The sequence below is a fragment of the Vidua chalybeata genome, chromosome 5, assembly GCF_026979565.1.
Source record: "Vidua chalybeata isolate OUT-0048 chromosome 5, bVidCha1 merged haplotype, whole genome shotgun sequence".
NCBI classification, from domain to species: Eukaryota; Metazoa; Chordata; class Aves; order Passeriformes; family Viduidae; genus Vidua; species Vidua chalybeata.
The window spans coordinates 23,843,496-23,866,184 of NC_071534.1; the positions used below are offsets into that span (position 1 = coordinate 23,843,496).

The window sequence follows — 22,689 nt, forward strand, 5'->3', positions numbered from 1 at the left end:
CTCCACAAGTTGCCATTTTTGATACTGCAAAACCTGAGGGAGCAATATGAGCTTGGGTTCTACCTTTTTGCAGCTGGTATGCTGCCTGGAAGCTGGCTTGTTTTGGATAGTCCTTCATTACCCATATTGGGTTTTGAATCAAGAAGGGAATCAGCTCCCTTAAATAGCTGGGAATTTTGTCTCTGTTAAGATCGTCTTTCTGCCTAGCCACCATCTCTATCACCTTCCAAATATTTAAATATAGAAAGAGCAACAAACTTCCCCTTCTCATCCTTCCTGAGCAGCAAGAAAAATATTTGGTTATGAAAAGTGGCAAACATCACATTCCTGCCCAAGTACAAAGTCAAAAACCCACGGATGAGTATGCCTCCCTATTTTGCTCATGTTTGTAGTTGTGTTTATTTTAAGTGATAGCATTTCTTTGAAGTGTAGCAGAAATTTCCATGTCTGTTTAAATAGATTATACAGAATCCTCCCTCTGATTTGTTCCCTCATTATCTAAAGAGCACATTAGCAGGAGAACAGCATTTCTTATTGTGCCCATTTCTTTAAATTCTTTACTTTCTCTATACAGTGTCCAGTGCCACAATGTGAGCTCAGGGCCAGGCAGACAATTGACCTGAATTAGCCACATGGAGCTCTCTTAAGAAGCTCCCTGAGGTGTTCCTTGCAATTATGTACTTTAATGATCCCCAAGCCATCTAACTTTGAAAAGCCTTAAAGCAACTAATGTGCTGTGACTTCTGCTTCTGATGCTATTCATTAACACATCACTGTCCTTGTTCACCATGTATTTGCTGAACACTTCTTACATTTAGGTTTTAAGTTCTTGTGGGAGCAACCAGTTTTGATCTTTATTCATACAGTTCCAATCACAGTGGGGTAGGACCTTAATGTTACTGCTGTTCCATTAATAAATGATAGCATGTGAAAATAGAAAGTAGATTTTGACAACCAGTGTATCCAGAACTATGGGGTTTGAAACCTACTTTGGTGTTTCTTCCATAATCTGGAGCCAAACAAGTTAATCTTTCTTCACTGAGGTTGTTCAGCCTGGAGAAAAGAAGACTCCAGGGAGACCTTTTTTGGCCTTTCAGTACTTACAGGTAGCTTGTAAGAAAGGTGGGGCAGACTTTTTAGCAAGACCTTTTGCAAAAGAATAAGGGATAATGGTTCTAAACTGAAAAAGGGTGGATTTAGGTTTGATATCAGAGAGTGGTGTTTTTTTTTTTTTTTTTTTTTTTTTTTTTTTTTTTTTTTTTTAACAAAGAGGGTGATGAAACACTGGAAGAGGTTGCTTAGGGGTGTGGTGGATGACCCATCCCTGGAGACATCAGGGTCAGGCTGGGCAGGACTCTGAGCAACCTGACCTAGTTGAAGATGTCCCTACTTATGGTAGGGAGATTAGACCAGATGGACTTTAAAGGTCCTTTTCTACTCAAACCATTCTATGATTCTATTTGTTGCACAGACTGAGTTTTTTCCTGCTCTCTTGCTGTGGCAGCAGCACACTGTCTTGCCATACACTTGCATTTTCCTGCCATGGGGCACGTGAAAATGGAGGTGTAGGGCATTGCCTTCCCTTCCCACTTGTCATTTTATTGAATGAGAGAAGTTGAAAGGAGACACCTGGGGTCATGTTCAGTCTCTGCTCACACCCTGCTGCTGCTCATCTGGGCTGCAGTGTGTTTTCATGCAAAATTAGTCATGGCTTAGAGACCAGGCTTGGAACTAGCTCTCCTGCTTGTGGAGCTTCCTTACTTACTGAATTTGGGTTCAGAATTTGGCTTTCAGGTGGAAATAGGGAACCAGATGATCAACCCCCCCCAGGACAGGTGGGAAAGGCACCCTGATGTCTTTCCCGATTATCAGCTTCCTCTCTCTGATGAAAATATTGCTGTGAGGGTCCCATTTCTAGACTCTACAAGGCTCATGTATTTCTGCAAACTTGAACATAATACAGAAATTAACCACAAAATGTACTTACATTAACCCATTGGTTAAAAGCAGCTGCTTCTGACAGAGTGGATAGCTCCTGATGAGAAAGAAGGGAGATCAATGAATTTGTAAGGTATAATTAGCTGTACCAAAGTGCTCTTGACTGTGGTGCAACCCACCATGTCTGGCCTGGCTGATGTGACATGGAGGAGGAGGAGGAGGTTTTTGGTATGTGTGAAAAGGGATGGCATTCATGGTTTTTTTTTTTTTTTTTTTTTTTTTTTTTTAATACTTATACTTTCTGGTAATGGGAAAGGTGAATTACCAGTTCTTGAAAATCAGGCCATAGATTGCTTAGGTGTGTACCCGACCTTAGTATGTATTGTGTACTGACCCCAGGCTAAGACTAATTTTCTGTGATTTTAAACTTAATTCTTCTCTTAACTCCATGTAAAATTGATTGAAATATATGTTGTTTTAGCTGATATTTGTACAGCATCTTACACATCACCCATCCCTTATTCTGCCACAGTACTTAGAATAGAGATAGATGATAGAATAAGCAGGGTGGCAGATGGTGCTGAGAGCCATGTAATATTATTGCCAGGAGCTGAGACTGAGGACATTCTCATATTTCCTATGCTGTTAAATGCATATTTATTTCACCAATTGACTTGCTTTGGTCTTATCTGCCTGTAGGTCAGCACAGTTTAAATTGATCATTTCCACTGAGATAGACTGCAGGGCAGAACTTCAGAAGAGTTGACTGCTTGGTGCTCCCAGCTGGGAGGTGAGTGCTTAGCACTTCTGTAGGTCTGGACTCTGGGATTGGTGTTTTTCAATTTGTCTTCAATTTCAAATTTTCAATTTGTTTGAAGCCAGAAATATGCTTTGCTCCCTTAGGCCCCTTTCCAAGCCATGCTTTTAAATACAACATATAATTTATGAATCAGGCAAATGTTCCCACCGGACCATTCTTTGCAGAGATCACTGGTGGGCATCATATTTTTCTGGCTGTTTGTAAAGGCTTTGCTATTCTCTCTGGTTAAGATCCAGGGTGAGACCTGTGCAGCAGGTCCTGTACAGAGGAAGTGACCCCAGTACTTACATCTGCAGCATTTCCGTAGCACGTCCTACCGTCCCCCTCATAGCCCTTTGGGCACACACACTCCCAGCCACGAGAAGACTCAAACTGACAAGTCGCCTTTGAACCAGAAAGAGAGAATTTGTCAAATACTCAGGAGACCACTCCAGCACGGATGGCCTGTGAAACCTCTTACTAGGACTGTTTATATATAAGCATAAGCTTACAAAGGAGCATTTTACCATCTTCCATGGGTGTTCTCACCTTCCTGTAGGACACACTCCATCAGCCCAGGGTACTAACTCCCTCCATTACCCACCATACACGAAGTCTATAGGAATCTAAACCCTTGCTCCACTTTTTCTTGTTTCCTTCCTACTCATTTGAGGCCCAATTCTTTCACCTGACTATGGCAGATCCATCCTTTGCTCCCCAGTGCTCCTCACCTCAGCTCTTTGCCCCACCTGAGGATGGAACTACAGGGCACAGCAGAGCTGTGATGAAGCCGATAGATGCCTGGGTAGAGATGCTTGACTTGGGTAAATATCCCAACAGGATAGTGGATCCAAGTTGTAATTGCTGGTAGAAAAACAGTGTTTGTTTATTCCAGGCTTGAGATAATCCTTCTGTACTGGCAGATTTGGGAGCAGCCCTTGCAGTCTATCCTCAGCTCGTGTACCATACTGATGTGGTTCACACAGTTTTTGGTGCTAGTAGAACTGCTTGGAAAGTGCTTTCTCAAAAGGAAATTGCAAGCTTGAAATGGCAAATAATTTCTATGGTGTACGCAGGAGGTGAGGTGTGATATGTATCTGAACACTTTGTTCAGGGAATGATTAATTACTCACCAGATGATGGCATTTTTCATTTTGTTCCAGGCACGAGTTTATGGGTGTGCATTCAATTCCATTCCCCTGAAATCCATCCTTACACTTGCAGTCATTCTGTTGTTTCAATAAAACACGACAATTCATTAAAATGATTAAAATAGTGTACATATTCTAGACATGGTGAATTAGTTTCTGTGTGTTTCTGTAGCTTGGCATTGACTTCAGTGGAATGACACTGACTAATATCTGCAGAAGACCTTCATACCTGACATCTACTAATGTACTGTCTAAAAATGTGTAGAGCAGCCATCACAGAGCACCACCACATAGAAAGGAGGGAACACTGGGAGTGGAATTTGAGGAAACTGTTTTGGATAGAAAGCACCATGTGGCAATAACATCATGGCTGTGAGACAGAGGAGGATTTGGGTAGGAAGCCCAAGCTCTGGCAGAGCAAAATGAAGGTGCCATTGAATGTGAGGACCTACCTGAGCTGGCCCGATGTATATGCAGGTGGCATTCTCGTGGCACCGTGCCATGGTGGGCAGCAGGCAGTTGTTGATGGCTGAGCAGTCCCTTCCATCGCCTGTCCATCCTGCCTGGCAAACACACCTGTGCTCCCCTGGGCCTGTCTGAACACACTCAGCCTAGGGGAGGATGCAGAGGCAGCTGTTCAGGACTCTTAGGGGACATCTGCCTTTAGCCATAAGGCTAGTCTAAGCTCTGTAGTGGTATCTGGGAAAGAGACTGTAACTCAAATGAAAACTGTGTCTCTCGTGCAGAAGTTTCTGGCCAAACCTTCCTCTTTTCTTGCCTTTCTGTGGAAAAAGCATGTACTTACATTGATATTGCAGCCACCAGGGTTTAAAACAGCACAAGGATCAACTTTGCTGCAGCTCAAGCCATCTCCCTCATAGCCAGGTTTGCAAACACAGCTACAGAGACAAGAGGAGGAAGGAGGTGTTACACGTGACAGGACAGCTCTAAAGTAAATTGATTATTTTCCACTGCAACATGCTATTTATAGGCAGCTTAAAATTGGTAACCTTGGATTTGTGATGCAAATAACTCAAGTGTGTACATTAAGGGTTTTTTCCTGAAACGTTGACTGGGTTAATTGAGTCAAATCAGGGATCCATTCTCCGCATATGAGACAGGGAGTGAAATTAATTCTGAGCTGATGTTATCATTGTGAAGTTGAGCTAACAGCTCTAAAATATTTATGGGCTGGCTATGCTCTCTGTTACACAGAAGATGTCTCTCTCTCTGAAATGTGTGCAAGACAATGAGCCCTCCTATTTCCCTGGGTCCCTCCCCTAGATTAACCTATATTGGAAGGAATTACTTAAGCCCTCAGGTTCTGCAGGATCCCCCACTGTGCTTGTCGTGATTTATTATGGATACACTGCGGCAAGAGGCAAACTTGCTGCATGTGAAGGTGAGCTTGAGGCAAGTTGCAGGGCAGCTGAAGCAGTAACAGAGTTTCGTGGCCAGTCCTGGCAGGACTGGGGAACCTGTGCTGAAGTCTGTGGTGCTGTGGTGTGCAAAACTTACCTGAGCTGACCAGAGTGCGATATCCATCCTAAAGTTGTTGAGAATTTCATTCTTTTTCAGCAAGGCTTAAACTCCTAAATCACTAAGGGGTGGTTAGAAACAAGAGCTTCCTAAAAGCCACTGTAGACATTGGTAGGAAGGGAGGCTTTTAATCAAGGATCAGATCTGTATGCTCTGTATGCAACTGTTAGTGTTAAATACATAAGCTACAGGGTATTGAGAACTCGTAATTATTATCTTCCATCCTAAGTGGGTGATGTGGTGCGTGGTTATGCTTGTTTGCTGTATTGCAGGGTTGCAGTGGCTGCTGCCTGTGCACTGCTGCCAGGGACTGTTTTGGTCAGGCAAGCAGGAAAGAGCTGCAGCACAGTGAATGTTAATTGGATGCAGGCTACTGACTTACCTCACTGTGCCATCGCTGAGCTGACAGTCTGCATGTGCATGGCAGAGCTGTAGGGAGGCCTCACAGGGAACAATCTGCTTCTCACAGAGGTTCCCTGTGTATCCAGCTCTGCAGGATCCAGGAAGACAGGTCCCATCGCTGTCTATTCGGTTATCACACTTCCCATAAATGCAGAGGCACTCTACCAGAGATAAACTACAATGTGCAATTCCACAGTGGAAAAAGGCATTTATACTTACATAGCATTTCTTATGAATCTCTTCCTATTTTTTTTTTCAAGAATCTAAACTTCTGTAGTTTTTAATGTCACTTTGATGGGGGACTTGTTTGTTAATCATAGCCATATCTTTTCAGGTGTTTTTTTACGGGTAACTATTTAAAACCTGTTGTATTTTTACACTGCTCTTATCAATGAATTTCAAAGTGCTTCAGAGAAGTAGGAGCAAAATACTATGTCCTAGACTATTAAAGTTATTCATTGCATGACTTTTGCTGTGCTTTCAGTGACAGGGTAAGCCTTTAAACATGTAGCCCACAGATCCTCCAGGTTGCACAGTGCTGGGTACACAGAGCATCAGCACAGACCCACCAGCACATTGCTAGGACTGGGTGGAACAGTGCTGCTGGAGGCACAGCAATATGCCCAAGGGGCACAGCAGGAAAGCTTTGTGCATTCCAAAGAAGTGTTAGTGACTAGTCAAGCAAACACTTATTACTTTGGTGGGACTGGAGTTTAGGCACTACCACAGTTCCTGATGGAATTTGTGTCTCAGCTTTTGTCCATGTACCTCTGAACCTTCAAGGGAGCTTTGCTTCATGAATGGCAGGCTGTTTCATAACATAAAAGACTAGAAATGGTTTTGTAGATGAGGAATGTGTGTATGTTTGATGGTATATATGCTGTAGACTCTCAAATGTATTATGGTTTGGCTCAGTAGGATTAAATCTGTCAATGCAGAACTGCAAGCTATAAAATAGATTAGAAATTATTCAGTAAGGGTAGTTAAGTGGCCTAAACACAACCTGTTTATAGATCTAGCTGTTCTTAGGTTACATGTGTTTGTCATTGCAGGCAGAATCTGTTCTGTTATGAGCAAAAGCAGATGGGAACAGAATGGCAAAGATTTTCTTTTCAATTACTTGTGTGAGGGAGACAGAAATCAAAAGAACGATGAATTAGTATAAAACGAGCTCTGCCCCCTACAAAGAGTAATTTAGAGTATTTACACTGACCCTGGCCTTATGATGTGTCCCTTTGAAATAGGAAATGAGAATTCCTCAGGAACATCTTGCTCATCTTCCACAGGGACTGTTTAGCAAGCAGTTAACTCCTGCCTGAACACCACTAGGGTCCACTCTTGTGCTGAGGCTGTAGAGCTGCACTTACCTTTGTCACACTGAGGTCCATATTTGCCAGGGTCTGAGCAGAACTGGCAGCTCAAGCCTTGAAATGCCTCAGAGCAAACACAAGTGCCATTTCCATCCAGGCCATCCATACACTGTGATATGGAAGGGAGGTGATTGTTATGTATGAATTCAAACAAGTTTTTACCCTAGAAAAGTGACTACATGCCTGCCCACATTTTGTGATTCTGATAGACTCTCAGGAAGAACTCCAGCTTTGCTGAGACAGGTGTTTCAAAGAAAAACTTTCTTTATGCTTTTTCTTTGCTGCTATATATTCTACCTTTCTTTGCAGTTATGTGAGAATAGTGAGGTGGGTCATTACACTGTGCTGTGCAAATTAAAAGCATGAGAATGGGCCACTCAGCCTTGCCTGTGTGCTGTGTGTTGGAACCCTAGAAATCCGCAATTTGGACGTCTGAGAGATGACAGATTCCCTCCTACCTATAGCTGAACCTGAAATTCACAGCCATCACCGGACGCAGATGAAGGGGGCAGCCCTTGTGGAGCCCAACGTTCCTGTTGTGCAGAAATGCTCCAGGGGCTTTTGGGACACAGATCATCCTTCTGCCCCTGGAGTGCAGGGTGATGCTGGATGTTCTGCTTACCTGCCCATTCCCTGAGCAGGGTTTGGAGAAACCTCCTGGACATGGCCTGCAGTTAGGGCCAAAGAAGCCTTTGCAACACTTTGGTTCCTGCAAAATAAAGAAAATATCCTCTTTCAGTGCTTTAGGGCAGAGGTAGTGCATAAAGATCAAATCTTTGTTGTGTTTTGGCCCTCTGGGAAATGCCTGCATGGATAACTGTTTCTGAAAAGCCTTGTGTTGAACCAGAACCAGCTCTGCCATGGCCTTGTTAAAAACCAGGAAGGGTGTTGACAGTTCAGTAAGGGGATGCACAGATCACCAGATATATTGCCCTTGTTCTCATAAGACTCAATGTTAGAAATCCAGATCCTGTCCCCACTTATGAGCATTCCAGGGGTAACTGCTTATATTGTGTGCAGTCTCATATTTGCCGGTGGGAGTGCAGTGAAATTAGGATGTGGGCAGTTTCCTTGGAATCCGAGATCAGGAACGTCAGGATGTTTCACCCCAGAGAGATGCTGTGACAGCCAGACATGCCGCTTTGATCTTCTTCCTTCCCCTCCCCAGGGTGGGATTTAGCCACCATGCAGCTCTGGATGGCTTTTTCAGTTGTATGTTGTTTTATTTGTGCAATGGCTTCTTGATCTGTTTATTTATAAAGAGAAAGTGTTTTAGAAAAGACTGATTTGCATGTGTGATTTAAGAGAACTAGGAATTAGCAAAATGCTTACAAAGCTTACAGTTTTTAGACCTATCTGCCTGTCACTAAGTGGTACTCATGAAGTGCAGAAGCCTGTTTAGGACCCCTAGAAGAGTGTAAGGATCTATTAGGGCTAATGACTTCTGCAAGAGCTGGACTTCCCAAGCAGGGAAGTGTGTAAAGATCTCTCAGGGGCTAATGACTTCTGCAAGAGCTGGCCTTCCCAAGCAGTAGTTGGGGTGTGATTCTCATGAGTGTTCCCCATTATTGTTATCCAATATCATGGGAAGTCCTGGGACAGGAGTGGCTGGGATCAGGAGAGGATGAGTTATCCTGTTCTTCATGGGTGAAGCTGTATAGGAAAATATAATGAATACACCTGGGTGTGGAGCCTTATGTGAAAACTCTTGCTTGGCAAAGTATGAGCGTGCTGTTGTCACTAACATATGACAGCTAATCTGGACTTTCCCTGATATTCAGTTCTGAGATGTACACTAGCTCCTCTCAGCCTGGTGTTGAAGTGCATGGAAACTACATGGACGTGTCCAAACATCTCTCAAATCCAAAAGGAAAGTTCACCATGTATAAGACAATATTTTGGAAAACTTTTACATACATTTCACCTTAAGGAGCTGCAATTCTGTAGCTTTGCTGTTATATTGCAGGCTCTGTCAGAGCCAATTTTTTGAAAGGTTGAGCATTCAGTAATGTACCTCTGTTTTGAAAAAGACTGGAACATGCACGAGAGGGAAGCATTAGTATTTCTAAGCTACGTAGAATTCTGTGAAAGAGTCTTAATATCACAGCATAATTTACCTGGACAACAGAAAGCACCTTGCTGGTATTGCATTTAAAAATTTTATTAAATTATGTATTTTTCATGATACCAACTTTCTTTTCATTGTTTCTGACTACTGATTTACAGGACTACTATGTGGATTTTTATAAAATGGGGAATAACATTCCTGTGTAGCTAGACTTGAATTTTGTATGTGGAGAAATATGCAGCTAAATTTGCATCTCTTAGATACAAAGCAGATGGGAGATCTTCAATCCTTCCTGAACCTGTGTCTGCAGACTGTTACTTCAGGGAGGATGCTTAATCAAAAGGAAACTTTTAACAGATGTGAGGTCTATTTTATATGTATTCAGTTTATTAACTCTCTAAGCATTGTCATAGTGATTCTCATTCCTCACATCTCTCCTCTGCTGAAATAGGACTTGCTTCACCTGAGAACCAAGTAAGAGCTTCTATGAACTATACAGGGAATTTTGCAAGAGCAAACAAAATAACGCTGAAATTATCAAATGATTCACTCATTGCCAAAAAGAGATGAAAGTATCATCTATATTTGTACTTTTATGCAGTCTCCTGTGTTCATATGTGCTTCTTTTGCTTTCTATATTGGCAGAGCAATAACCAAACTATGGGCATGCCTTCCCCCATGCCTTTTGGACAACAGGTTGGGCAATGTCACTTAGGATGAGCTGTGCCTCCTGGGGACAGGGAGCCAGTACGTGCTGTAAACAACCTGCACACACACCCTAGATGGAAGCAATAAAGATAGGGATTTGAAAAGGTGGTGTACCATCTGCTGAGAGGCACACTTATGGATGGTGTACCCTGTACATTTAAGTATCTCCGTTTTATGACTTCTAAGTGTTACAGCATGAATCTGGAACTAAAGGGCAGCACCAGGGCTATATCTGCTGGCTCTGATTTTTGAAGAATTGTTATTCGTTTCCACCTTCTCCTTTCTTTCCCCATTTTTCCTTCCCTCATTCCCTTCTTTTAATGAACATGAAGCTTCCTCAACAGAAGAAAACAAGGACATGAATGCACTGGTGTCCTTGACTCAACTCAGTATAATGAGTTAACTAATGTTGTCTGAGAGTCTACCGAAGTCTACGCATTTAACTTCTATGAGAATATTTTATTTTTTTCCTGGAAAAAGACAGATTAGTTGAGTCTAGAATGCAGGCACTGTGAACAGAAATTTGTCTTGTGTAAAGAGAAAAATATTCTTTGCTTCCACATGGTAGATCCTGTACTCCATTGTGATCCAGTGGTACATAGATATTTTTTGTCTTCACCTTTGGTTACTTTTCCTGACTGGCTAATTTATCACCATGTGGTGGTGACAGAGGCTGGCAATTACATTACTGAGGAGATATAAACTCCACTGGCAGTTTTAAAGATGAATTCTCTACAAGATCTGCATGCAATAACTTCAGAGAGGCTGAACCTTTAGAGTGTGGATATGGAGTTTGTCAAAGCTATTGTCCTTGTGACTATCAATGTCTTGTTTTTCAATCAAGTTAGCATATTTCCTAGAGCCAGCATCCATTGTGTTATGTGACTCTGTTTTGTAGCCATTGAACAGGAGACCATAAACCTGAATTATGGCACTTCACCCACAGATTTATCACTGGACCTGTGGAGAAAGAATCAGGTACTGGTTTGGATTTAGTAGTGCCTCATATTGTGCAGGACTTAAAGGAATAAAGGATCAGAATTACAAAAGCATTTGTGCAGCAAATAGCTGAGGTACCAATACCACTACTGTGCTTTAAAGGTCTGTGGGTCAGATATGTATATTTTAGCAAATACATTTCAATATTATAAAAGCTCTTTTACACACTGCATAGCTATGTCTGAAGCTGACATAGGGTCTTGCCTTTGTGTTTCTGAAAATGCCTGTAAGTGTGTCTTTACCCCTTTAGAACCTAAAAATCTGGCTGATTGTTGTGGGCAATGTTTCCTTCTGTTGATGTTGCTCTCCTTGACGCTCAGTGCCACTTGGTGTCACCTACTCAGTCCCTTTCTCCCCCTGAAATGGTCCCAGCCATGTATACCCTCCTCTTCCTGAGGGTGGGAGTCTGGATTCTCTCTTCTGCCATGCCCCAGCAGAGGGCAGAGGAAAGTGCCCACACCTCCAGGCAAGGTCAGCTCTGCCTGTTCTCAGTGGTAGATTGATACATTGCCTTCACACTGAAGTCATTGGGGCACAGAGATCTATTCCCATCAAATCTGCCACTGGGGTGATGATCTCGGGGAAGGTGGAGCAGGGAGCTGGGGTCAGCTGCTCCCTCAGTGCTCCGAGCACCACTTGTCAGAGATCATCAAAACCGTGTGGCTGTGGTCCACACATCAGGCAGTACAGGGGACCTGTTGTCCCTGCTGTGCTCTTTGTGACATTAAGAATAAGCCCTGCTGTCCTTCAGTTAGGCTCAGGTGCAGCTTTCAGCATTTGGGTATGGTTACATGGATAAGTATGCATTAGCCCAAAGGTTTCATCTTTAGGGATGCAAAGTTCTTGTAAGTGTGTAGATCTACCAGTTCCTACAAGGTTTGTGTCTTCTAACTCTTTAAATACAAATAGTGTTTATTAGGTGCTGTTACTCCTGTTTTCTGAGAGTGATGGGAATGCTTGGTGCGAGTAAAAACTGCAAAAGCCATTGCTCCTTTGTGTTTTCCTGGCTAGCAGTGCTCTGCTTAAATCTTGGAAAATATAACTATATTTTTTAACTATGCATGCAGCTTTCAAGGCTAACAGAAGTTCCTAACTTAAATTTGGGGGAAAATTTCTAGGACCAACGGCATTTGTTCTGTCTTTAAATAATTTTTGTCTGTTGCTTTAGGATAGCTTGATGTTGGACATAATTTTTAGGTAGGTTTTTGATAAGGAATTCAGATTACTGGAGTGTTCTGGGTGTGGATTGCTTTTTGCATCAGAGGTTGATGCTTGGAGCTCTGCCTGGTTTGTGATTATTTTATACATACAGCACTTTGTAGTTACTGCCAGTGGTAATAGATCTGTACTGCCAGTGTTTTCTTCATTACATTTTGATGCTGTCCAGCTCTGCTGGGAACCTCTTTGCAGGCTGTGGTTCTGGACTGTTGTAAGCTTAGACATTAAATGTTTTCCTTTTGTACCGGAACTGTTACTGGCCCAGAAATGGGCTTGAACATGGTCCAGAGGCAGCTCACTGGACCTTACTCCAAAGGAAAAGTCTGGTCTGACATTCAGCCCTCTTACCAGAAATAGCATCTGAATGTTACCAAGTAAAGGCCTGTACTGTGTTACCTAAGTGAGCAAGGTTTGTCAGAATCCACCCTTTTAAATGGGAGCAGTTTTATTTCTGGAGAAAAGCAGGGCTAGGGGAAATTGTGGCTGCTGAAAATAACATAAAATATAATTAAATATGTAATTTATATATATATATATATTTATATAAAATTATGATAATATTTTAACCTGCTTTTTCTTTTCCCTGCATATTTAGTAGAAATGAAAAATGAAAATATTGTCCTGGAGTAGTTTCCCTGAGAACATGACACCTGTAAATTCCCATGTACTTGTATGCACAGATGGGATTCAGGAACTGGAGGAAAGAGTTGGACTGGAGAGACAAAGGGTATTTCAAAGGGTTAATGCACCAACTAGATTTTTTAATAGAATAGAATGTATAGAATGTGTTCATATGAGTTCCCTGTTTGCAGTACTGCTAGGCTGGTAGCCATTGATTTATTTATTTCCAAAAATACCTCTTCCAAATGGATGATATCAGAGAAAGTTAGTAAAGTGAAGAGGAAGCTGGAATGCCTTGTATGGAAGAGTTGGAGATACAGATTCATTGTGATTCTCTTACCTTTGTGACCTGGCTTGTCTCATCACACCAATGTGGTAGGATTGGAACAATTGTGGGTGGGATGAGAACGCCCTCAAGGATATAAATGCGACCATTTTTTGCAACAATATCTGTTTCTTCCATTTTTTCTCCACTCACCAAGACTTGTCCCTATGAAACAATAAATTATTATTAATAATGAAGTGGTTTTAGCTCATCAATTTGATTTAATTTTAAATGTTTAAAATTACTTTCTACTCATACTTCTTTTGAATTTGCTATCAAACTTTTATTATGCTTGTTTATGCAAGAAGCACACATATATTGTGTATTTTCTTGAATACTGGTCTTCAACAGAGGTGTCTAAAGTTTTTCTGTGAATTTGCCCTATCAGCCTGTGGAACAGGTGAATAACAGACTGGCCAAAACAAGAAGACTACTGATGACTTCAGGCACTGATTTCAGTGGGTTTAAGTATGCCTTGGTGTTCTCTCTGACAGAGGAGGGGGAAAGTGACAGAAAATCTGGGATCTCTTCAAATTCACAGGAGAGAAAAAAAAAGTATTTTTTATGCATTTACTCCTACATCTGCTCTGCCCTTACAACAATTTTTATAGGTGCATCTCTACTCCAGAAGAGAAAGAAGCTAACAGATCAGTTTATTTTTGCACAAATACTGACAAATTAACACTTTAAAAATATGTTCACTAGGTACATCAGGATCAGAGACTGTAATATTACAGAGAGAAAAAGAATATTATTGTGTGCACTGATAGGTGTTTAAAATTACTAAAATATGAAACAGAATGATTTTAAATATTTTAAATAGATTTTTTTAAAATAAGGCAGAGAATGAATGAGGATCATTCCTGGACTGTGGGTAATCATAAGGACAAAACCCCTGATCTTTAGCTCTGAGGTGTACATGGCTGTCCTTGTATACCAATATCTGCATCCTTTATAATATTAGTGCTAACAGTAGGTGGAAATGAGAAGCTGAAATTTCTGCCTCATCGTAGCAAGAAATTCCTCTGCTTATGCTTCCCCTTGTCCCTTTTTTATTCCCCCTGCATGCAAAGTTGCCTCGATCAGAGTGAGCTGCTCACAGGTGAGGGCAGTGACTTACAGTGCTGGTCCTGTTAAAGTGAATGAACTGCTTTGCCATGGTCCTGATGTGCTCTATTGAGACAAGGCTGGCAACCTCTAGCTGAAATGAATGTAAGTTGGTTGAGACAAGTGTAATATCATTAATCTTTTCAAATCCAGACATATTTCACAAGAAAGACTCTCTTTGGGGTGAGAAAATGATTATCAATGTGGTCAGCCTTGCATTGACGAACCAGCTTGTGTAACAAAGCGAGTGCCATTAAATCATGACTGAGCTTGCTGGTTCCTGCAGGTGAGGACCTTATTGCTCAAAAGAATATTAATTTTTCTTCCAATTATAATAGTCAGTCTAAATAAAGTTAATACTCTTCTCTAAAAATAGCCCTGTTTGCATCCATAGACCATTGTGGTGGTGCTGGTTCCATGAAGGTACACATGGTTCTCATGTTCCTTCCTGTTCCTGCTCTCTGTGCTGAAGTGATCACATCAGATTATATAAACTGAGCCTTTCATTCAAGATACAGCCACTTCTTTCCTTCCTTCGTTCCCCACAACAGAGCCAGGGGTAGGGATGAACTTCCCCCCAAGAAAAACAGGGGGCTTGCTTAGAGGATGAAAAAAGCACCTCTTTCTGAAAAACAGAAGACTGATTTTAACAGAATAGGCTCAGAAATAGCTTGATTTCAGTAAGTCCTTTTCCTGCTACCTGTGCCTGCATTCCTGACAATACCCCATGACAGTGGTTCTTGCTCCTGCACTCTGGGCTGGCAAAGCAGCTGTGCTCACCTCAGTGTTGGAGACAATGTGATATCGGACCAGCTCCAGCAGCTTCCAGGAACCCTGCCAGTGCAGAAAAAAGCTGTTTTAGCCCAAAGTCAGCCTCAGAAAGCCATTCTGGTTCATTGAGTGGACATGGGGATGAGAACAGCATCACTGGCTGGGGCACCAGAAACCTCTGGGTCAGTGGTGGTGCTCAGCTTGTGGCAGGCACCCTGGCATTCCATGCCCTCACCCCTACACCACATTTTATTTTGATGTGGGCCTTCTATGACATGTATTGGTTTTGGGACAGGCAGGATGTGTCCAGGGGACAGGATACCAATATCCACCTCCTGGGACCCCCCAGCAGTGACTCCTATCCAGTGGGGTCCTTGTAGCAACTGCTTCCCCTGACTGTTCCCACCAAGGGTGATGCATTCCAGGAGAGGTTTTGGGGCTGTGTCTGTCCAGGCTGTGATGTCTGGGCAAAAGCAGAGGACTGGGGGGGGCCTGGTGTGGAGGAACATCGTCCCTATATGTGATGGGAGACTCCAGATCCTCTTCCTCTCTAGGTGTTGTCTTGATCTTTAATTGTTAGAGATGGCTTTCAACCTTGATGATAGGAGCTAATTTAGATGATCACTGGACAATGTATGTATGAATCTCCTGTCTATCTGCTGTCTGAGAACAATTTGCCTTATAGAAAGACTGTACCTCTGCAGAAAGCAGGTAATCCAGAACCTCAGCTTTCATATTACTCAGAGCCTTGTTACTTGGAACAAAAACTGTGTAAGGCTGGTTGTCCTGCTGTAAATCCATTCCTAGGCCAGTTTTCTGTTTTGGTTTAAAAATAAAAGTGAATTTACATATTAATGTTGAAGAACATCTGAAAGTAGCCTTATGTAATTGCTTTTCTGGATCCTTACCTCTATCAAAGATGTAAATTGGCTGTATCTTCCATTAGCCTGAAGCACTGACATTATAGTTTTCTGAAATAGGATAAAAGTAAGATTTGTTTTAGTTGGGAATATGAAATAAGTGCCAGTTGTTATGAGATATTTCTTGACTTACTGTGTGACTTTTAGTTGTTACAGATTGAATACATTTCATCTGGGGGGGCTGGTGGTGCTTGGAAATGGCTGAGATGGCAGCACTTTTTTCCTGGTGCTATGCTGGTCTATAGTTAGATTTTGTTATTGTGCTGAAATACTGGGTGGTCACAGGAAACACAGCTCTGTGTGTGTGGGGAAAGGTTTATCTCTTCATCCCCAGTAAAAAAAAGGTAGAGAAATAAAATATTCAAAAAATGCAACAAAAGGAAGAGAACTTTTAAGCAAGCATGATAAGCTGGGCACCAAAAAGCCAAAGCATTTAAAATCACATTTTTTTTTTTTAATATTAGCCTTTTGGGGGGAGGAATTGAAACTTTGAATACAAGTCTTGTCTGGTATCTGTACAGATGGCCCTCCTTTTAGTGTGCGATTCTGACATTCAGTGAAATTCACTGATCATGACTGCCAATTTTCCAAGAGACCCCTCAGGTGCAGTGAGAACATCCAAACCCTCCATGGTCCAGCTTGGCAGCAGGGTGAATGCCTGTTTTCTGTGGAAACTGTGTCATTACCTTTCACTTTGAATATTGCTTCTGTGAGCTGATGTGCAATGGCTCAGTAGAGTTTGTTTAATTTCTGTCATCCCCCTGTCATCCTCCTTCACATTCACCTTATGTGAAACTATTTTAAAAGAAAGTTTGACATTGCATGTCTACAACTTATGGCTCACCTCTCTGCTGCTCTCAAATGTTGGCTCCACGTTGTCCATGGCTTTGTCAATAATGTGCAAAATTCCATTGGAAGCAGCAATATCTCCCTGCAAAATTTTTCCTTTCCCCCTTCCTCCTTGGATTCTAATCCTTAATTGATTATCCTGAAAGAAGCCAGGCAAAGGATAGTGAATTCTTTATTATGAAATGACAGCAGAGTGTGTACACAGGTTGAATGTACTCTAAGACCCCTTCCTGTTGCCAACACCTAAACAATTTAAATCTGGGGAGGCTAAAGATTGCTTCCACTGCATATCAAGGAAATGGAAAAAAATTCCTTTGGATCAGGACCATGTTCTTTTGCTTCAGAACAGCAAAATTCAGAAGAGAAAGAGAGACAGGCCCAGAGGGGAATTCAGTGTACCTGATAGTGTTGTGGTGACTGCTAGCAATAAAAATCTGCCAGGAAACGATTTAAAATATTGTTGTACTGGAAAGGTCAGCTCCTATAATTTTATGGGACTCTAACCCATTTCCTTATATTCGGTGTATATTTAAAACAACAAACTGTTGCTGATTCTGCACTGTACTGAAGCCTTCAGGAAACAAACAGGGCTCAGACAGCAAGGATATTTTCCTGTTACAAATGGAGTGTGTACTCACTGAACATACAAAATAGATATCTCTGCTCAGATGCCACTGTTCTACTGCAAAACATGAGAAGTACTTGATTTCAGCCTTCACATAGACCCAATCCATCAAGAGACACATAATGGACCAAGAACAATAATTCCAGACTATAAAATCTAGTGTATCATCCACAGAGAACAAGTTTTTTAAACTGTGGGACCAGACTGCTCTGATGTTTACTGACATTGGATAATCTGGGCTAATGCTGAACTTTGCTTTGTATTTCCCATGCTTAATTGCCCTGTGTTCTCTCTCTGCTGAGACTTCCATCTGCTGCCTTGTTCCAAGGCTGCTGATGCTCAGGTGGGATCTGCAGCTCAGCCAGTGCTTGCTCCATGTGAGCAGTGTTCACAGATTTCCAGCATAAACTCTGTGTTTCTTTCTCCCCCTGCCACCTCTTACTTTACCTGGGCTCTCTTAACACCCCTCCCTGCCCCCCCAGCTCTGTTGGTCATACTTGCAGATTTAGGATAACTTCATTTTAGCAAACATTTTAGACCAGTCTGCATTAGTCTGCCAAGTCACTCAGTGCTGATACATGACTAAAGGTAATATTTTTTGCTGGCTTTAGTGGGAACTTTGATGCCAGTGAGGTTTCAAGTTTGACTTGAACTCCTTGTAGTACGTGGCCATGGCTGTGGTTTTTCCTAATCCAACAGTTATCTTCACCCTGATGTCTCCCTGCAGAAAGAGTTTTCCTGCTTCTCGTGGAGGGAACAGAGAGCACCATCCTTGCTGTGGGAGGCTGAAAGGCCACTTACCTTTTCTCCCTTTGACATCTCTCCTGACTTGCCAGTCAAAGTATATATTACATTAGCATTATTCAAGCTACTGGTGTTTAGTTGACCTGCAATAATATGGAGTTTAACAAAGTACTGGGCTTTCTGTTTATTTTTCAGAAGCTCCTTTACCTAGAAAAGCAGAGGAACAGAGATTTATTTTAATGCAGACTTTATCTAGAAAAAAAAAAAAAAATCATGGTGAATGCTTTTTTGCTCTCTTCAGTTGTTATACTATGAAATTACATATTTTACCCTGAAGTGAGGTAGTGGAGTCTGAAAAAAGTGAAGCCCTCTCTTGGTTTTGGTTCAGCTCACACTGTACTCTTATGTCCCTGCATGAGCATCAGGTGCCTCAATAATTGTCCTGATGTCAGTAGAAAGTGCTACTTACGTCTCAGTATCTCTTTTTTTTTTTGTTGTTTTTTTTTTTTTTTTCCACTAAAGCCATTATTTTTTTAACCCCCTTATGTAAAAGGTGACCTGCAGGCCTCATTGCTGACAATTCACATCTTAGTTCAACCGCTGGCTCAACTAAGTGAAAAGACTTTGAGCATAGTCATGTAAGGCAATCCAAAACTTTGTTTGAGGTGTGACAGTGTTCTACCCTAACTCACCAAATTATTTTTTCTTTCAAGTGGGAAAAATGCAGTCTGTGGCCCTAGATGTATGTGACTGGAAGTGTACTAGAGCAAATTATTTATATCTGCTGAGTCATAACACTTACAGCACAGATGAGATTTCTGCAGAAGCTGAATCTCCCTGATGTGAAACCTTTTCTCTTGTTTACTTACATTTGTAGCTTTGAGTCCCTTGTTTGTTGGTACAAGCACAGTAAATGGTCCCAGAGTGCTCAGCTGCCATTCATAGGTATTTTCTTATGAGAAGAGGGAACAAAAAAAGTTTAAATGCCTATTGAAAACCTCATTTGTGAAAGGGACTGTGCAAAGCTGTGAAGGGAGAATAAGTAATAGTAGTATCTGATTATTAAATATTAATTTAAGATTCTAAAGTACAAGCCATTAAAAGATGAGAGACAGATGGGATGTGAAATCCAGGTGCTGCTGCATATTTGACACAACATGAGGCAAAACATTCAGGATGCTTCTGGCAGCCTGGATTCTGTGGCATGCAGGCAGGAGCAAGGACGTAAAACCAGCAGTTTCTTTGGAGATGTGTCCTTACAGGAAGACAGCCTTCTGATTTAAATCAATTCAGTCTCTATGGGGTGAGAAATATGCTGCTGATAACCTGCTGATATTGCAAATATCAGCAAAAACATGACAGGTAATCAAAACTAGATGCACTGAAAGTTAATTAGAATTAATTTACTACCCAGAGGCTACTTCTGTATCCAAGACAGCAGCATGAGAGACCACTGGTTCTGCAGCTGAAGGCATTAAATATTTCTGATATTTAGCTCTTTTTCTAGAGGTATAAAATCAGAATTGAAAAAAATCTTTACAGTTGTTACAGGTATATTGTAAAGAGGATGTATCTCAAAATTAATATGCTGTCCTATAAAACATCTATAAATTCTTAGTTTTTGAAGGACATTAATGTGGAGTGAAGATATTGTAAGTTAACCTGTGTGGTTAATGTGTCTTTGTAGCTTCTGGCAAGTAGATCATATTTATGTCCAAAACTTAACCAAAGAACATGAAATCTGGGTTGTTGTTAACTCAGCATGCTGGGCACTTTTCAGACACGTGAGGAGAAATTCATAGAGAAACTGCAGCTGAAGTCTCAGTGCTGAGGCAATGGATATTGATCTTCAGCACTGAGTATGAAAGTCACTGCCAGGTTTTGACCTTGGCAGCTATGGGGGATTCTTATTCCTTCTGTTGAGGAATTAATGGTCTTTATTTTAATTGCTGGGCTCAGTGGGACTGAGCAAATTATATTAAACAGAAGGATCTTTTTTTCCACATTTACAAGTTTAGGTCAAAGATCCAGCTCAATTCTAGCAGTGTTTGTTCATAGCTCAAATTTTTGACCATAGAGAAGATGATGAAGGCTGTTAGGTTGTTCAGTTTACTAGGTAACTGGGAATGCCAGTGTTTTTGATAGACTAGTATGTGTCATTCCAGACCAAATCTCATTTTTCCAAAACAGTGGGGCAGGGGGAAGAAGTGGAGTAATCCCACTTGTTACAATATAGGGTGAAACCCACAGGTGATGTTAAATGATGTGTGAGGGGTTGTGGAATGTGTTTAGCACTTCTGCCTGGAAGTTCTTGCAGTCTGCATTCATGGTGTGAGGAGCAGAGCGGCTTTAGACAGTCTGAGGGCCTGTGCAGTGGGTAGCATGTGTGCTGTGTCATGCTGTGGGTGGCACTTTCCTGTAGCAGGGCATGTGGGGGGAAGACAAGGCAGGATCAGCCCCCTGGGCTCTGCTTGTGTGCAGTTACTCACCCATGAGCAAGAGGCTGGATGTCAGCTTGCCCTGCCACTGTCCTCCCACTTCTGCATTCAGCTCTTGGAGGCGCTCCATGATGTTCCCATAGCACACAAACCCATTCCCCACAGAGCCCCCCTGGCACGTGCACCTGTGAAAGGGATTGGGATTTTAGCTGTGGCTCTCAATAAACTGGCACCAGGTGTTACCCATTGCTCCTCTGAAGGCATTTTCAGGAAGCACCAGTACACTGTAGTTAATTCTCTGCTTCTGCATGCTGTGAAGTGTGTCAGTGTGTGGGGCAGCCTGATGGCTGCTTGCCTTGTGGGCTCTTGTTAGCCGGGCCAGGAGACAGCACTGTCTGTCTTGTAGGACCTTTGAATAGAGGCTATGTGCAGCCTCTGGTCCCAAGATGTTGTGGCTGCTGGAGCCCAGAAATCCACTGAACCTACCCTGTCTGTGGGTGAGGAGAGAGCAGAGCATAAATGTGTCAGGTGGGACTCTTGCAGCAGGGAGCCTGTTTTGTGAAGAGCTCACTCAGGACATGGGATTTGGCAGGATTAATGGTAGATAAGAGAGGTGATAGCAGCTCATCAGTCCTTGGAATAGCTGCATTGGTTTTGTAGAAAAACTTTTTCCTTTCAACAAAGCAAAGTGGTGGTTTGTTACCCTGCCCTTTAAGAAATGCCACCATTTTGGGCATAAATACTTGTACTTTTAACATTATCTTTATTTTCTGCTGCGTCACAAAATCTCGTGCTTTTTTAGATGTCTGTGTTGCTGCTGTCCCTCTTCTGGAAATAGCATCTCATATGTAACACCCTGTCTGTCTCCTGGGCTCTCCAGCCTGTGGGAGGTGCCAGTGATGCATGCCTGACCCTGTACTCTGGATGTCTAAAGCAGACTCAGGTCACAGTGCCCATGAGATGGACAGACAGACACTGGACTTAATAGTACCCTTCCCAATTAAGTCTGCAGCATGTTCAATATTCATATAAACTCTATCCACAATGGTTCATCTCTCTGGATATTTTTTCCTAATGGCATCACTAGAAAAGGAACATTACTTCCCATCAGCAAAAGATGCCCTTTCTGTAATTACTCATTTGCATGTGCTGGTTGTTAAAAACACACACCTGCCACTAACACCCCACAGTAGTATCAGCCAGATGCCAGATCCTCTCCTTTTTCCCATGTCTGGTCTCTGCTGCAGCTGTTTCTCTAGTGAGAGCAATATTATTGGGAAGTCTCCCCAGGTCCCTGCAATCTGGGGAGCTGCATACAGGCTCAGAGGATTGTAGAGATTTTGGCCAAGAGTCTCATGCTTTGACTCTGATCCTGGGTAAAAAGGGCAGTCTAAAAGCAACCTAAATTTTTAGGATGCTATTCTGAGGGTGAATCCACTTCTTTCTAAGGGGATACCTTGAGCAGAGAGAGCATGATTGTAGAGCCTGGGTGAAGGGTTTACAGCTGGGAGAGAGGAACAGCTGCTCCTTGGGAGCTGATCAATTTTTTCTGGTGGGGCAAATATTGCTGAATTGCTGTAGGTAAAATATTTTTCTGGTGGAGCAAATATTGCTGAATTGCTGTAGGCAGCTCCCTTCCACTTCTGAACAGAGAAGAAAACAACTGAGGCTTCAAAGGAGCTGAGAAATAGCAAAGTAGAAAAAAGGAACTACCTTTGAAATATGGCACAAATCAGATCCAGGTTTCAAAATAAAGCTCTCCTCTATTTTTCACCCAATGTTCATAAAGAAGCAGGTGTTTACTTTGGCTATAATTTTTGGGGGCACAGTGAACTGCAGAAATGCCTGCATAGTTTGAAACTTCTGTCCTGAGGACAATATTGCTCATAACTGAGTGAGCTTCCAAGTAACATACTTTCGATTTATGTGCCAAAGGAAAGCATTGAGCAATTACAGATTAGCACCTATTGCATGGAATTGAACCCTTCAATCTGTGTGCTTCCTCACTCCTTCTGCTGAAGGAATTGACTTTCTGTGCCTGGGCATGGGGAGGACCAGCAGGACTGGAAAAGATGGGAACTGTCACCACTTCAGCTT

At 42.1% G+C, this 22,689-nt stretch overlaps 1 protein-coding gene across 1 annotated transcript in view; it reads right to left on the reverse strand.

Moving 5' to 3' along the window:
• The window catches only part of STAB2 (stabilin 2), a 75,179-nt gene that overhangs the window by 37,274 nt on the left and 15,216 nt on the right, over positions 1-22,689 (reverse strand). Inside the window, exons 10-26 of the mRNA XM_053942565.1 lie at positions 20,644-20,777; positions 19,024-19,106; positions 18,212-18,361; positions 16,781-16,924; positions 15,925-15,987; positions 15,713-15,832; positions 15,026-15,079; positions 14,259-14,339; positions 13,154-13,303; positions 7,822-7,908; positions 7,197-7,308; positions 5,810-5,990; positions 4,694-4,787; positions 4,341-4,499; positions 3,871-3,966; positions 3,047-3,142; positions 1,988-2,035 (exon numbers count right to left, since the gene is read on the reverse strand). Coding sequence (XP_053798540.1) covers positions 1,988-2,035; positions 3,047-3,142; positions 3,871-3,966; positions 4,341-4,499; positions 4,694-4,787; positions 5,810-5,990; positions 7,197-7,308; positions 7,822-7,908; positions 13,154-13,303; positions 14,259-14,339; positions 15,026-15,079; positions 15,713-15,832; positions 15,925-15,987; positions 16,781-16,924; positions 18,212-18,361; positions 19,024-19,106; positions 20,644-20,777 — 1,852 coding nt within the window. The remainder of the gene's footprint in view (positions 1-1,987; positions 2,036-3,046; positions 3,143-3,870; positions 3,967-4,340; positions 4,500-4,693; positions 4,788-5,809; positions 5,991-7,196; positions 7,309-7,821; positions 7,909-13,153; positions 13,304-14,258; positions 14,340-15,025; positions 15,080-15,712; positions 15,833-15,924; positions 15,988-16,780; positions 16,925-18,211; positions 18,362-19,023; positions 19,107-20,643; positions 20,778-22,689) is intronic.